The 17,269-nt window shown below is 42.1% G+C and overlaps 1 protein-coding gene across 1 annotated transcript; it reads right to left on the reverse strand.

Moving 5' to 3' along the window:
• Positions 1–1,452: 1,452 nt before the first annotated feature.
• On the reverse strand, positions 1,453–13,362 carry Trim69 (tripartite motif containing 69). The gene is made up of 7 exons (XM_090318441.1): positions 13,158–13,362; positions 11,400–11,873; positions 9,272–9,367; positions 5,485–5,718; positions 4,152–4,174; positions 3,943–4,067; positions 1,453–2,010 (listed from the first exon to the last, which is right to left on the reverse strand). Exons 1-7 carry the CDS (start codon positions 13,161–13,163, stop codon positions 1,469–1,471), a joined length of 1,500 nt encoding a protein of 499 aa, XP_090174567.1. The 5' UTR covers positions 13,164–13,362; the 3' UTR covers positions 1,453–1,468.
• Positions 13,363–17,269: the final 3,907 nt, after the last annotated feature.

The raw sequence follows: 17,269 nt of genomic DNA on the forward strand, positions 1-17,269 counted from the left end.
TTTCGAGATACAGCTCCAGTTCTGGCTTTCTAATGGTTAATTGGAGATAAGAGTCTCATAGACTTTCCTGCTCCGGCTGGCTTCAAACTACTACCCTTAGATCTTAGCCTTCTGAACAGCGAGAATTATAGGTGTGAGCCACCAGAGCCCAGACACTATATATTTTAAAGTTGTATAATAAATGCATGCTTATAACTACTTCCTAGTCAATTGAGCCATTAACCTCTTAAATATGAAAGGCAAGACTTTGCTTGTAATTTCCTCCCTTTCTCCCTCTTCCCTCATACTGTTCTGGGGATTGAACTCAGGGCTTAATGATTATTAGGTAGGTGTTTTACCTCCTGAACCACTCTGCTAGCCTTGAAAGGCAAAACTCTTAACATGTAGAATACAATAAAATATCTCTCTGGATCCTGAATAATTTTTTTGCCAGTCCTGGGCTTAGGCTCAGGGCCTGAGCACTGTCCTTGGGCTTTCTCAAGGCTAGAGCTCTACCACTTGAGCCTCAGCACCACTTCTGGCATTTTTTCTATGTATGTGGTACCAAGGAATCGAACCCGGGTCTTCGTGCATGCTAGGCAAGCACTCTACCACTAGGCCAAACTCCTGGTCCCCGGATCCTGAATATTTTTTTTAAAAAAATTTATTGTCAGTAGTGGGGTTTGGACTCAGGGCTTAGGTGCTATCCCTGAGCTCTTTTATTCAAGGCTAGCACTCTGACACTTTGAACAATAGCACCACTTCCAGTTTTTGAGTAATTTGTTGGAGATAAAGAGTCTTGAGAATTTTCCTGAGTAGGCTAGCTTCAGACCTCAGCCTCCTGAGAAGCTAGGATGACAAGCAGGAGCCACTGGACACCAGTCCTGCATATGGTTATTATTTTGTTTTGTTTGTTTTTGGTGGGTCATGGGGCTTGAACTTGGCCAGGGCACTGTCCCTGAGCTCTTCAGCTCAAGGCTATCACTCTAGCCTTTAGCCAAGCCCCACTTCCCGTTTTCTAGAGGTTAACTGGAGATAACAGTCTCTGGCCCTTTTGTGCCCAGGCTGGCTTTGAACCTTGATCCTCAGATCTCAGTCTCCTGAGTAGCTAGGATTACAGGCATGAGCCACAGCCTAGCAGCATATGTTTTTAATAGGAAAAAAAAAATTACAGCAAGGTGTGTTGATAAGCCCTGTAATACTATCAGGAGATGGAATGTCAGGAGCTTTTATGGCAAGGCATGAGCTTCTGTTCCCCAAAATTTTATCTCTTAAGTAGCTGGATTATAGACTTGAGCCACTGTATTGTTTTCCTTTTTGCCATGTAGCCCAGGCTGGTTTCCAATTCAGGATCCTCCTGTTTAAGTTTGTGATGTTTTTCAACATGACATTTCACCATTCCTTGTAAATTGGAGATAGAATTAACTGAGAGATTGGTAAGATATTTCAATACTTATTTAATAGTTTCTGAATTTATACAGTAGTATAATTACTGTGGATGTATGATGTACAGTGGCTCTTTATTCTTTCCACCATCATTAAGGCAGGGGCAGAAGTAAGGATACACTTTCTCCGTGAAAATGCTAGTGAAGGTATAAATGTGGGCCATGGTCTCAGCATTGTAGAAGGACACCTGTCCTACCTCATAATCCAGATATATGCCCACCTTGTTGAGCTTGTTAGTCAGCTTCAGAGTGCAAGCAGGTAAATCCAGTGCCTTTAGATCAGTTTGGTTCCTTAATCGCAAGAGCCAGAATCCTTGCTCAGGAGTTAGAGGACAACTGCCCTTTCGAACGATGGATTCTCTGGCGACACCTACTGTCCATTTGGTCTTCTTTGCTACTTTTACTTCCCAGTACCACTTTCCAGAGGTGAAACCTTTGGAACCCAGCACAGCCACACTTGAGTCAAACCTCTGTGGATCATCATTCATTGCCTGCTTAACATCACCGTGCCATACACTGGTGTAGTTTTGGGATAGCACCAGGTTTGGGTGAGCTGTTATAGGGTCTAGAGTTAATGGAGACAGACCTAATAAGAAAAAAGAGAGAGCGAGAGAGATAGCTGCAAATAGTGAAAAGAAGGTAAGTGTAAATTCTCATAGAAAATAACTGTATTTGCAAGCTGGGCACTAGTGGCTCAGCCATAACTACTTGGGCAGGAGACTCTACGAGGCTCTTTTTTTCTCTCTTTTTTTCTCTCTTTCTTCTTTCTCTTCCTCCCCTGTCTTTCCCCCCTTCCCCCCCCACCCCGTCCTCTCTCTCTTTCTTCATTTCAGTAGTCTTGGGGCTTGAACTCAGGACCCGGGTACTGTCTCTGAGTGTCTTTTGCTCAATGTTAACACTCTATCACTTGAGCCACAGTACCACTTCTGGCTTTTTCTTTTTGTTAGGTAGTACTGAGGAATTGAACCCAGGGGATTCATGCATGCTAAGTGAGTATCTACCACTAAATCACATTCCCAGCCCTCTGTAAGACTCTTAGTTCCAATTTGCCACTACAAAGCCAGAAGTAGAGCTGTGGTTCAAGTGGTAGAGGCACTATCCTTGAACAAAACAGCTCAAGGACAGGGCCCTGAGTTCAAGGCCGAGGACTGGCCCCCATGCAATGGTATTTCTCATTAGTTTAACTTTGTATATTCAAAAACCCTTAGATACCCAAGCAATTTCTTATGTACTTTATGTTATTTGGGTATCCATGTTATTGTTTCTAGACTTTTTTCTTTCTTTCTGTTGTTTTTTTTTTTATCAGTCTTGGGATGTGAATTTGGGGCCTGGACATGGTTATTGAGTTCTTTTGCTCAAGGTTAGTGCTCTACCAATGCCACTTTGAGCCATAGCATCACCTCCGGTTTCATTTCTTTCTTTCTTTGTTTCTTTTTTTTGCCAGTCCTGGGCCTTGAACTCAGGGCCTGGGCACTGTCCTTGGGCTTTCTCAAGGCTAGTGTCCTACCATTTGAGCCACAGCATCACTTCCAGGTTTTTTTTTCTTTTTCTTTTTTTTTTTTTTTTGCCAGTCCTGGCCTTGAGCTCAGGGCCTGAGCACTGTCCTTGGACTTTCTCAAGGCTAGAGCTCTACCACTTGAGCCTCAGCACTAGTTCCAGCTTTTTTTTTATGTATGTGGTACTGAGGTATCAAACCAGGGTCTTTGTGCATGCTTGGCAAGCACTCTACCACTGGGCCAAACTCCTGGCCCCATCACTTCCCAGTTTTCTGGTGGTTAATTTGGAGATAATTCTCACAGACTTTCTTCTCTGGGGTACCGTTAAACCAAGATTCTCAGACTTCAGCCTGAATAGTTAGGATTATAGGCATGAGCTACCACTGGCTTCTTTCTAAAGATAATATATTAGTCAAAGTACAACATATATAAAATATATTTCATATGTTTGAGTAAATGGAAAAAAGAGTAGGTTAAATAGTTATTTATATTGGGGAGAAAGTACAAGCTTGCCTGTTAGAGCTGGGTGAGGCTGAACTTAGAGGTCATTGATGAGAAGGTTTAACACACAATTTATGAAGAGACTGACTTATGTCACTGCTAGTCAGGCAATTTGGTCTACAAACTCTGACAGTAAATTCTGTTGAGTTTAGCAGCTACAAAATTGGTCTTGTACTTTGTAATAATTTTACATTTTAATATAGTTAAATAATAATTATTATTATTTTGCCAGTCTTGGGGCTTGGACTCAGGGCCTGGGCACTGTCCCTGAGCTTTTTTGGCTGAGGGCTAGTGTGTGTGTGTGTGTGTGTGTGTGTGTGTGTGTGTGTGTATGCACAATGTTAAAAATTAATTGGAGAAGAGAGGGGTTGGATCCATGGCTCAGCTGGTAGAGCTCTAGCCAGTGGTGAAAGTGTCAGATGCTTGTTCTTAGACCAAAAGAAAAGAAAAGAACAGGGTCACAGAAGCAGTCCAACAGATGAAGCATAGATTAGGAGTCAATAGTCCTTACACATTGGTACCTGGAGAGATAATGGATTCCATTTCTCTCCATGCCATGTACTGGATGGGACCTTTGAACTGGCCTGGGTTCATCCTTCTTGAGATAATCTGTCTGGGTGCCAGTACTATTGTTCCTTGCTCCAAGCTGCAGGGGACATAAATAATTTGTTCTTAGGTACCCTCCAGACTGAAGGAAGGGTATTAAAAATGTCAACGAGAAAGCACTTACCTATCTAAAAGATTTTTTATATCCTAAAAAAGGAAAGGAGAAATACAGAAGTCAGGTGCCTGTTTATGAACTCTAGAAACTTCTACAGGGATTTACTGCCATAGAATGTGATCATTGTACTTAAGATCGTCTCAGTACTAGGCCCAATAACCTTTTGCAAACCTCCATATACCATTTCTGATCTAACCCAAGGATAAATTGGCCTTACCTTGCTGTGGTTTTCTTTTTAGGATTTCCTTTTATTGGAATCAAGAAATGCCATTAAGACAATAATTTAGGGCAAGCTATTGTTTTATGCTCCCAAGTACTCCTAGAAAACAACAACACGGTACATATTCTAGACCCAAGGGCACTTTTTCTTAATTTAGTTAATTAGACTGAGGTGATAACCAGTATCACTTTAGGTAGAGCTTCAGATAGCAAAGCTTGGCAGATAGCTTTCAGACAGGTCAGTTTATGATTACCATGAGCCAGAAAATTCAACACAGACTGTAACTTATTTTTAGGCAAGCACTCTACCAGTAGGCCAAACTTCTGGCCCCTGTAACTTTTTTTTTTTTTTTTTAGTCCTGGGGATTAACCTCAGGACCTAGGCACAGTCCTTGGGCTTTCTGAAAGCTAGCATTCTACTACTTGAGCCACGGCACCATTTCTAGCTTTTTCTGTGTATTGAGGAATTGAACCAAGGTCTTCTTCATGCTAGGCAAGTACTCTACCACTAGACCATGCTTCTAGTCTCTTTTTTTTTTTATTTTTTGTGGGTCATGGGCCTTGAACTCGGCCTGGACACTGTCCCTGAGCTCTTCAGCTCAAGGCTATCTTCCTACCCCTGGGCTTGGGTGTTGTCCCTGAGTTCTTCAGCTCAAGGCTACCACCCTACCCTTGAGCCAAGCCCCACTTCCTGTTTTCTAGAGGTTAATTGGAGATAAGAGTCTCAGGTCCTTTTGTGGCCGGGCTGGCTTTGAACCTTGATCCTCAGATCTCAACCTCCTGAGTAGCTAGGATTACAGGAGTGAGCCACTACATCCAGCCTTTTTTTAAAAAATAAAGCTTTCATGTATACTTTGTAAAAATATGAAAATATTAATATGTTGTATTACTAGTGAGATTTTATTATTTTGTTTCTAGGAGGTTAAAAGTTTTTACTCAGCATAAAGCAAGAGTAATCTCCTTTTCTTTCCAGATAATCAAAAACACTAAAACAGTTCCGGTTTTTGTTTTGCTTTGCTTGTATTCTCCAGTTGGTGAAAAGCCACTAATATATCTTTCTCAACCCCTGTCCCCTTCCCCCAAATCAAAGTAAACCCATAACCATGTTGATATAGAGACTCACTTTGAGGAAGTCGAAGGGGTCTTGCTGTTCCATTCTTGTCTTAATGCTCACCAACATGTCTTTGGCAAGAAGACATTGGTCCTGAAGCTGCTTCAGATTCTGCTCCATCTCCTCACTCAAGACATTCCACTCTTCCCGGAGGTCATTTAGAATATCCTTTTCTTTGCTATGCAGGAACTGGTGGAGCTTGAGAAACTCCAGGGAAATGTGTTGTTGCAGATGTCCCTTGTTTTCCTGGAAACCTCCATGATCATCACCATGGTTATTGAGACGAGCATTTTGGAATGGGGCCCCATACCACCAGCACTAAAACACCTTGAGAAATACAAATGGCTACTTTCTCTCCTTTGGGAGACTTAAATTTTATTTTCTCCAGCTAGTTTAGTGGTTCAGAATGAAATAGACTAAAAACTATCTTCGTTCTTGTTGCAGTACTGGCATGGTAACCAGTGCCCTACTAGATAACATTGTAGAGTTAATCAAATATTTTATGCCTTTCTAGATTGGCAAACCAATCTATGCCAATGGTACTATTAGACTAGGGTTTTTTTCTCGGGTGACCCAATCTTCTCATAGGTGGCCTATTTGACATCTGGCTTCTCAGTTCCTCATTTTTCCCTTTCCTTCAGCCACTCATCCTCGCACATGGATTTTTCTCATCCCCAGCAATTGTACTGCCTACAAAATAACTTTTTAGGCTGTAGACTTACTCAAGTACCCCTATCATAGTAATTATTGGATCTAATTGAAATGTATTCATTGACTCCTCCATTTCTATTCACAAACCTGGTATCATGCCCTACATCCAATTTCAATTTACACTTTATTAATTGCTTTCCTCTCTTTCTCTCCCTGTCTCTCCCTCTCCCCACTCTCTCTGCCAGTCCTGAGCTTGGACTCAAGGCCTAAGCACTGTCCTTGGGTTTTCACAAGCTTAGCGCTCTACCACTTGAGCCATAATACCACTTCCAACTTTTTCTATGGGTTTTCGTACATGCTAGGCAGGCACTCTACCACTAGGTCAAACTCCTGGCCCCATTGCTTAAGATAGTCTTAGCTCCCTTTCTCCTATAGCTGTCCTGTTACCTGGCTCCCTTTTTTTCTTTCTTCATCAGTATCTCTCAGTCTTCTCATTCATTTTCTTGTAGTAGTTGGGTTGAACCCAATGCATTGATCTTGCTAGGGAAGGCCTTTGCCACTTTAACTGTGCACACACGCCCTACCTACCCTTCTTATTTAATGGCTCCACTTCCTCTCAACATGCTCTAGCTTTATTGACCTTTTTCCTGATTAACACAGCTGCTAACTTCCTTTTTTTTATTCCTTTTTTGTTTTTTATTGTAATTAGTAAAAGGGTTACATGATATTTGCCAGATAGAAGGTGCATTAATTCACAGATATTGATACCCTTTCACATGTCTTGGTATGCTAACTTCCTTTTTAGGATTTTTTTAATGTGCTCTTTTCCCTTCCTAGAACATTCTTTCCAAGGTCAATTCTTTCAAATTCCTTTTACCCACATCACTTGGTCATTTATCCCTCAGTTCTCATTTTTCCTTTTTTGCCAGTCCTGGAGCTTGAACTCCAGGCCTGAGCACTGTCCTTGGGTTTTCTCAAGGCTAGAGTCCTACCACTTGAGCCACAGCATCTTTGCCTGCTTTGTTCTATATATGTGGTACTGAGGAATCGAACCTGGGTCTTGGTGCATGCTAAGCACTCTATCACTAGGACAAATTCCCGGCCCCCAGTTCTCAATTTTTATTAAGTGACTTTAAAGAATTCTGTCAGTCTATATTTGTTCTTCATTTATAAGCTCTCATCATGCCTTATATTTTAATTAAAGGATTGTTTACTATTGTTATTTTATTGATTGGTAAGATATTTAAATTAATATGTCTCCTACCCTCAGAATCTAGTATCAGGCCTATATTTGTTGAATGAATGAATGTATGCTGACACTAATAGCTAATCTTAGAACTCTGAAAACAGGAACATTCTCCAATATTATTTCTTCTGTCTACCTTTTTTTCAGCCTACATGTTTTCTTTTTCAGATACCAAATGCCATAGAAGTCTTTCTTGCATAGAATAATTAATGAAGAAACAGAATTTACACTAGGGGCTGATATAAACAAATAAGTTTATATAGTTTGGGGTCAACTATTAAGGTTTAAGTCAAATATGCATTCTGAGAGACATTGGTCAACAGTTGTTTGGTTATCAACTCAAATGAAAGAAAAATACTTAGTGAGATTTTTTTTGATACATTCCTGATATGCCAGAATTATTCTGTAGATTATTATTATTTCTTTTGTGTAAGTACTGGAGCTTGAACTCAGGGCCTGGGGCACTATCTTTAGCTTTTTCAAGGCAAGCGCTGTACCACTTGAGCCACGGCACCACTTTCAGCTCTTTCTGTGTCTGAGGTACCAAGGAATCAAGTCCAGAATATTGTGCATGCTGGGTAAGCACCCTACCAGTAGGTCACATTCCCAACTCCTATTCTATAGATTATTACATCCATTATCACTATCTATACCTATTATGTCTGTTACAAAAATATACAATAATTACCTAGTGACTAGGCTATCAAAAATATCAGCATAGGGGTCAGGAGTTTGGCCTTGTGGTAGAGTGCTTGCCTAGCATGCATGAAGATCTAGGTTCAATTCTTCAGTACCATATACATAGAAAAAGCCAGAAGTAGTGCTGTGGCTCAAGTGGTAGATCTCTAGCTTTGAGAAAGCCCAAGGATAACGCTCAGGTCATGAGCTCAAGCCCAGGACTGACCAAAAAAAAAAAAATATATATATATATATATATATATCAGCAATATATATATGTGTATACATATATGTGTATATGTATATAGATAGATATATAGATATCAGCATAAGCCAGAGTCTCACACCTGTAATCCCATGTACTTAGGAAGGTAAGACCTGGAAGATGGAAATTTGAGTGAGGCCAGCCTGGGCAGAAAAGACAGTAAGACTCCATCTCCAATTAACCAGCCAAAAGTTATACTGGAAGCCTGTTGGTTCATGCCTGTATTCCTAACTACTCAGGAGTCTGAAACCTGAGGATCATGGTTCAAAGCCACCCCAGACAAGAAAATTCTTGAGACTCTTAGCTCCAATAATCCACTCAAAAGCTGTAAGTGACACTGTGGCTCAAAGTGGTAGACTACTAGCCATGAGCAAAAAGAACCGAGGGACAGCCTGTACCCATGAGCTGAGTTCAAGCCCCATGACTGACCCCCAACCCCTAAAAAAAAAAAAACTGTGCTGGAAAGTGTAATTCAAGTGGTAGTGTGAGCTATGAATAACCTCAATAATGGTTAAAGCCTAATATCCGGGAAAAAAGAAAGAAAGAAAAGGATCAGCACAGTAAGAGAGGAAAACCAATCTATTCTGTTTATCAACTGTTGCAAACTTATTCTACAGAATGTTTTTCCACCTTAAAATGTTCTACAGCTCAGGTGCCATTAGTGTGTGTGTATATCCTCCATATATATGCCTCTATGTTTCTCTCTATATACACATATATATGTGTATATACACACATATATACATATAAAAGTGTGCATATATATATGTATGTATGTATGTGTACAATATATTACATATATCAGAGAGGAAGAGAGAGAGAGAGAGAGAGAGAGAGAGAGAGAGAGAGAGAGAGAGAGAGAGAGAGAGAGAGAGAGGCACCTTTGTACCCATGTAGCTGAAGTTAATATGAGGGTGTATTCCACGTCTATCTCATAGTCCCTCTAGACTGTGTCTCACCTTGGAATCAGCAATAGCATCCTTCTGCATGTTTCTTAAAGACTGAAGTTCTTCCAGGGTTTCCTCCAGTTGACCCTGATAGATGGTAAGCTCCTCCTGAGAATATCAAATAGAATTAACCCACACAAACTTGGAAGGTGAGAGGCCACCAGGGGCATCACCAAACACCCCATTGTGCCAGAAATTAAAAGTAACCTCTTCTACCAAAAATCTTTGCCCCATACCCTGGTTTTTCTTCAGAACATATAAATCTTTCATCTTTTACTAAAAATCTTTTCCCTTTTCATGTGTCATAGTTCCTGTCTGTTTCAAAAGTTATGAAGATGGACAATTAGAGCTCACACCTATAAATATAGCTACTCAGGAAACAGATCTGAGGATCAGAGTTTGAAGCCAAGTAAAAGGTCTGGCAGACTATTTCCAATTAACCAGTAAATAAAAAAAGTTAGAGCTGGGCATGGTGGCTCACACCTGTAATCCTAGCTACTCAGGAGGCTGAGATTTGAGGATTGCAGACCTGAGCAGTGCCCAGGAACCAAAGTCCATGAGACTCTTATCTCCAATTAACCACTGGAAAATGGGGAATGAGGCTTGACTCAAAGGTAGGACAGTAGCCTTGAGCTGAAGAGCTCAGGGACAGCGCCCGAGCCTAGAGTTCAAGCCCCATGAACGACCAAAAAAAAAAAAAAGTTAGATTGGAAGGATAACCCAAGTGGTAGTATATGAGCCATGAACAAAAAAACTGACTAAGAGCTTCAGACCTTGAGTTGAAGCCCTAGTATAAGTGCCCCCTTCCCCCCAAAAAAAGAAAAACAGACTTGTGGGGAACATTTTGATGAGATGAGAAGGGAAAGGGGAAAAGAAAGATAAATAATTTCAAAATGGTACTATTATTGAAAATAGCATAAGGCGCCTCAGTGAAAGCTGTTGATTTAATTGGGAATTGGGTGGGCAGGGAAAGAGAAAGAGAAAAATGAGACAGAAATTTAACTCTCTATAGTAGACTCTCTCTCTCTCTCTCTCTCTCTCTCTCTCTCTCTCTCTCTCTCTCTCTCTCTTTCTCTCCCTCTCTTTCTGTCTCTCTCTTTCTCTCCCTCTCTTTCTCTCTCTCTCTTTTTGGTCAGTCTTGGGGCTTGAACTCTAGCCTGGGCATTGTCCCCGTACTTTTTAACTCAAGGCTAGCAGCACTCTACCACTTAAGCCACGGCACCAATTCCAGTCTTCTGGTGGTTAATTGGAGATAAGAGTCTCATGGAGATTCATGCCTGGGCTGACTTTGAACTGCCATCCTGAGATCTCAGCCTCCTAAGTAGCGAGGATTACAAGTAGGAGCCACCGGCACCCAACTCTAGACTATCTCATATTGATTCTGTTATAACATTTGTTTTAAACCTGACCAGAATTTAAACATTTTATGAAGGCTGGGAGTTTGGCCTAGTGGTTAAAGTGCTTGCCTAGCATGCATAAAGACCAGGGTTCGATTCCTTGGTACCACATATATACAAAAAAGCCGGAAGTGGTGCTGAGGCTCAAGTGGTAGAGCTCTAGCCTTGAGAAAGTCCAAGGACAGTGCTCAGGCCCTGAGCTCAAGCCCAGGACTGGCAAAAAAAAAAAAAGAAAGAAAAAAAATTTTATGAACAAAAGCAGTTTCTTTTATGTCCATATTCTGTACCTTGTTTGAGTGAGGACATTGAGCCAGAACGCCTCCATTGTTCCTTTGCTTTTTTTATTGTGGGGGGTGGTGATTGTGGGGCTTGAACTCTGGGCCTGGGTGCTGTCCCTGAGCATTTCAGACTTCAGCTCAAGTCTACTGCCCTACCTCTGAAGCAGCAGCACCACTTCTGGCTTTCTCGTGGTTAATTGGAGATAAGAGTTTCATGTTCTTTACTGCCTGGGCTGACTCTGAACTGAGATCCTCAAATCTCAACCTCCTGAGTAACTAGGATTACAGGTGGCTCCACTGTTCATTTTCTATAAGCAAGACCACTAGAGAAAGGATTTTACAAGATATTCTGAGCACTCTGAGCTTTCTGGTCACTCGTTGAACAAAGGAAAGGGATTGAAGGAGAGAAGAAGCCCTACTAAAGATTTTTCCTAAGGGATTCCCCAAAGCCTAGGGCTTACACACCGAAAGGATATGGACAGCATCAGTGATTTGCAGGAACTCCTTAGATTGTCCCATAGATAACCGTACATCCTTGCATTGAAAACACATCAGTTTTCTTTCTTGCTTACTGAACAGTTTCAGAGTCTCTCCATGCTCGGGACACCGTGGTTGGCCCTTTAGCAAGTGTAATTTCTTGATCTTCTCTACCAGCTTCTCTAACACAAGATTTAAAGTACAGTTGTTGTACTGACATATCATTTTACACTCAGGGCAGAATGTTTCTCTATTCTGTAAACTCCAAAATTCTTGGATACAGGCTTGACAGAAGTTGTGACCACAGGTTAGCATCAGTGGATTACGGTACCATTCTTTACACAGTGAGCAGTGTAGCTCCATAGTGATGTCTTGTATCATCACCTTGCATGGTATGTGGAGGCCTGAATCATTCCCATCGACATAGTTTCCATTGATGTGGGAGGAAGACCTAGAGGATACCTTTGGAGAAGAATAGCTTAAATTAGTTTTCCCAACATGGTGGGGGTTCATTCCTAAAAGAATTGTTGAGCACAAACACTATCATCTCTCTTTTATTAATTCCACCTGTAATCCTAGCTGACCTCCGAGGATCGCAGTTCATAGCCAGCCTGGGCATGAGAGTCCACGAGACATTTATCTCCAATAACCACCAGGAAACCAGAAGTGGTGCTGTTGGTTAATGACCTACCAAAAAAATCCAGAAACCAATTTGTGTGGGAGAGAGAATGTGTGTGTGTGTGTGTGTGTGTGTGTGTGTGTGTGTGTGTGTGTGTGTGTGTGTGTGTGTTGTGCCAGCTCTACTTCCAGCATTTTTTTTGCCAGTCGTAGGGCTTGAACTCAGGGCCTAGATGCTCTCCCTGAGCTCTTTTGCTCAAGGCTAGTACTCTGTCTCTGAGCCACAGCTCCACTTCTGGCTTCTTGTTGATTAAATGGGGATGAGTCTCACAGACTTTCTTGCCTGGTCTGGCTTCCATTGTGTACTCAGTTTCCTGAGTAGCTAGAAGTATAGGCATGAACCACCAGTGCTAAGGAACAGTCCTGGCCTTTAGTTCAAGACCCAGTTCAGGAGGACAGGAAGGAAAGAAGGAAGGGAGGGAGGGAGGGAGGGAGGGAAAAAAAAGAAAAGAGAGAAGCCCGGCCCAGTGGCTCATGCCTGTAATCCTAGCTACTGGGGAGGCTGAGATCTGAGAATCAAGGTTGAAAGCCAGCCCTAGGCTTGCCTCAAGGGTAGGGCGGCAGTATCCTTGAGCTGAAGGGCAACAATGCCCCAGGCCCAGGGGTAGGACGATAGCCTTGAGCTGAAGAGGGAGAGAGATAATAGCATAGTTAGAAAAAGCAAGTGGCCCAGGGGTAGGACGATAGCCTTGAGCTGAAGAGGGAGAGAGATAATAGCATAGTTAGAAAAAGCAAGTGTCTTTTTTCCTCTGTAAATGTTAGAGCCCTAATTGCTTCAAAAACTAGGAACAAAGGATAGGAACAAACATAAAGGGGCCCATGATATGAAAATTAGAATATGATCTTAATAATTAATGTATAATAATGAAAGTAAATTTCATAAGAATTGAAAACTGGGACTAGAACTGTGGATCAAGGGGTAATCAGAGGCAAGAAGGCTAAGTGAGAGAAGGCCTGAGCTGAAGCCTTGATACCAGCACAAAAATAGTTACTTTTGTGGATTAAAATTAGTAGAAACAATTGCATTTGTACTATTTAGTATAAAAATGTTGGCAAAGAGTAACTCACCTCCATGATGCTTGATCATCTGACCACTAGGGGGCAGAAGCAGGCTACTTGGATCAGATCAGCAGGCCTAGGCTGCAGCGGACCTGAAGCCCTAGACTAGCTTGTTTTCTAGGAATGGGCTCAGAGTGCAAGAGAGGTGGAGGCAAAGCTCACAAGCTGGAGAGAAGGAGCAATGCTAGAGTGAGGTCTGGCAGATTCCGTGACAGTTTGACAGTTGGTTTGATCATCATTTACATAAAAGAAAGAGAATCCCTGACTGGAATAGCTTATCAACCCACTTCTCCCTCCTTCTTTCTCTGTCTCTCTCTCTCTCTCTCTCTCTCTCTCTCGTTTTTGGTGTTTCATAGGAGGTAAGTGTCTTGCTTTGAGCATAGATTGAAATCCTTACAGGAGGAAGAATTGTCTCTGTGTAACTATGACTTGGTGCTTGATAAAATCAGTGCATAGTTGCAGCAGAAACGGTCCAAGCTGTGGAAGATGACGAAGAGGAACGAAGGAGTAATTAGTAGCCACAACCATTTGAGGAGTTGGATCATAAAGGAGTCCCACTATTCAGACCTTAACCTCATCTATTAGATCAGAGTCTTGATTTATACAACCTGTGACTGGCTGTTCTTAAGGTAGTACCATAAAAGCTAAATTCCTCTTTAGGTAGACACATGTACTTCCAGTACCAGAGATTAATAGGGCTCTTCCATCTTGTAAAACAATGACTGCCAATGAGTCTACTTGTTGGGTCACTGTACTTTATCTCTGTCAGGTAGTTCTTTGAGTGCCTTGGCAAGTTGTGCTAACCTGTATATGAAAATGCTTCCCATGGCTGTTCCAGCCAGTCTCAAGATTCTAGTAATTAGGGACAGTAGCATTGGTGCTACTGTATTGTCTTTTGCTATTGTAAATCTGGACATGCAGATATCCCATTAGTATAATCCACATCAGGGAGGAGGTGTGACTAGGAGTACTTTCCCTCCCAATTGATAGGAAGGTGACACAGGCTGATACCACAGAAGAGTAGCTCAGATGTAGAACCCAAGGATAATGGATATCCATAGCTAGAGTTCCCTTATCTGCAGGGGAGGTTCCTCTTAGGCTTGTGCCAATTGATACTAATGGACATTTGCAGCTTTTCTGAAGATATAGTGTCCTTACCATCATTTAGATGGCTTTTAAGGGGACTCTGTGGCTCACGCCTGTAATCTTAGCTACTCAGGGGGCTGAGATCTGAGGACTGAGGTTCAAAGCCAGGCTGGGCATGAAAGAACATGAGACTCATCTCCAATTAATCTCTAGAAAATGGGAAATGGGGCTGTTGCTCAATGGTAGGGCAGTAGTCTTGAGCTGAAGAGCTCAAGGACAGTGCCGAGGCCCAGAGTTCAACAGTAATGCTATTGGGAGTCCTTTTGTTGGAGATTGACAAGAAAGAATTTGAGATCTTGGGCCAGGATTGTTGCCTAGTGGTAGAGTACTTGCCTAGCATGCGCGAAGATCTGGGTTAGACCCTACTATAGAAAAAGCCAGAAGTGGTGTTGTGGATCAATTGGTAGAGCTCTAACCTTGAGTAAAAGGTGTCCAAAGACAGTGTCCAGACCCTGAGTTCAAGCCCCGGGACTGGCAAAAAAAAAAAAAAAAAAGAAAAGGAAAAAGAATTTGAGATCTGACAAGTTTTCATATCTTTGGTACAAAATTGGGCCCTCCCATGGTTAGGAAACCTTTTCCTCACTTGCACAATTTATTCTACATATGAGAGATTGTTTCTCACAGGTAGAATTCTAGTATTGTTCCTTTCCTCAAAGGTGAAGTAAGTCTGAATGATCTTAAAGTTACCCCTGGGCTGTCTGATTTTTGGTAGGTAGAATTTCAAAAACAAATGGGGAACTTAACATCTTTTGCAACAAGATCAGTCACAAAAGAAAGCCTGATCCCAGTGCCATGGTTCACACCTGTAATCCCAACTACTCAGGAGGCTGAGAGCTGAGGATCATGGTCAAAGCCAGCCTGGGCACTAAAGTACTAAAGTCCGTGAGACTCTTATCTCCAATTAACTACTAGAAAACCGGATGTGGCACTGTGGCTCAAGGGGTAGGCAGTTGCCTTGAGCTGATGAGCTCAGGGACAATGCCCAGGCCCAGAGTTCAAGTCCCACCACTGACAAAACAAAAACAAACAGAGAGAGCCTGGAGTTATCATTGAACAACAAAGAAAGGAAGAATTCTGCTCTGACTCTGCCACAGAGGCCATAAGAAATAAACTTCCTATTGTTTCATTGGACAATGGAGACTGCTGTAAAACTTGGATGAAACAAATGATATTCACAATTGGCCATACTGACAAAGAAGCTAGGACTTTTGTTCCTGTTCAGTCCTTCTCACTGACTCAGCAGTATGCCAGATCGGAAGCTGTCGCAATTACTTATATCCATGATAGCATTGGGGCCACAGGGAACATAGAGGCTGTATAAAGAAGGGCTTAGAGGGTTTATCATGGTGAGTATCACCAGAGGATAGGCCCCCTTTTCTTTAGTAGAAAGAAGAATCCTACCCAGAGGGAAGCATGTAGCTCCTTCGTGCACCAGTTCAGTATTAAAAGGACATCAAAGACAATTACAAGCCATAAGAGATGCCTTAGGATATCTGAGCCTACCATCACATCCAGTGATGTCCTCCAGTCCCACCTGGTCATAAGGAATTTCCTCTGATATTGGCTTAACCCTGGAAAGAGGAATCCAACTGTCTATTCCTTGTACTTTGATGGCTCCATGGAGGCCTGTCTATTTATACTGTAGGGGACCTGAGGAAACTTCTTTGTACATGTAAATAAGTACCTGTTGCCCTAGTCTAATCTGAAGCTCTCCCCTTTCCTTTGGTGCAGGAATGATCTTTGCCCTCAACTCTGTAATAGCTCACTTGGGGCAGGGAATCGGGGCAGGGCGGCTGGGGGGGGAGGGGACAGGACTAGAATTTGGTCTAGGGATAGAGTGCTTGTCTCAATACTACATACATCGAAAAGCCAGGAGTGGCTCAAGTGGTAGAGTGTTAGCCTTGAGCAAAGACCAAGGACAGAGCTCAGGCCCTGAATTCAAGCCCCAGGATTGGCCACAAACAAAAACAAAAACACCTAGCTTGTCTAATAGCTCACTGGGAATTGTCCCAGGTGAGTGAGACATACCTTACCAAGCCACTGAGCTCCAAATCAGCAGTCATTAGAAAACGAATGGCCTTCCCTCCAGCATTTCATAAGGTCTGAGTTGAATCTTAGGTCTAGGAGTATTTATTATCCTGAACAGGGCAATAGGTAAGAGAGTGAACCAATTTACTAAGTCTTTCAGCATAATGTTAAGGAAGTTCTCTTTAAATTTGTCTCTTTCAGCCTTTCCTGAGGCTTGGGGCCTCCAGGCAGAATGTAGGTGGCAGTTAATTCCCTAAACCATAACTACATCTTGTATGATTTGGGAAATGATGGTTGGCCTTTACCACTTTGAGTGCTTCGGGGCCATCCAAAACTGGGGATCTTCTTTTTCCTATCTCTATGATTTTCTCCTGACTAATTACTATCTAGTACATAATTGCTTCCCTCCATAATTGAGATGATAGGCATGCAGCCTTGTAAATACAAGATGACAGAAATGTGACAGGCTGTGGATTTAGATGCAAGCCCCTTAGAAGCTGGAATTCCTTCCCCCACAAAAATAAGTGGTGCCCAGAGGTGGGTACCTCACCTAGCACTTCCCAACTTCCAAAGACCTTAATACCAGGCCTGAAACCCTAAAACTGCTACACAATAGAGTAGGAGAGACACTGGAACTCATAGGCACAGGCAAAAACTTCTTGAACAGAGTCCCAGGGTCACAAACAGATTGGAGAGAGACTCAACAAGTGGGACTACCTAAAAATCCAAGATATTATTAGGACACCTGCACAGCCAAGTGCAGCGCTGCACTATTCACAATAGCCAAGTGATGGAAACAATCCAGATGCCCTACTACAGATGAATGGATATAAAAAAATGTGGTACATATATACAATGGAATTCTACATAGCTGACAGACAAGATAAAAATAATGGCACTTGCTGGGAAGTGGATGAATCTAGAGTGAATTATGTTGAGTGAGATTA

The sequence above is a fragment of the Megascapheus bottae genome, chromosome 25 (assembly GCF_031878675.1).
Source record: "Megascapheus bottae isolate mThoBot1 chromosome 25, mThoBot2.hap1, whole genome shotgun sequence".
NCBI lineage: Eukaryota > Metazoa > Chordata > Mammalia > Rodentia > Geomyidae > Megascapheus > Megascapheus bottae.

Excerpts from the sequence above, each read along its gene's own strand:
- Trim69 (XM_090318441.1), bottom strand. Across the intron at positions 9,368-11,399 it reads ATGCTGTCCATATCCTTTCG|GAGGAGCTTACCATCTATCA; the intron begins GTGTGTAAGCCC and ends TGATATTCTCAG. Across the intron at positions 4,068-4,151 it reads ATAAAAAATCTTTTAGATAG|CTTGGAGCAAGGAACAATAG; the intron begins GTAAGTGCTTTC and ends TGTCCCCTGCAG.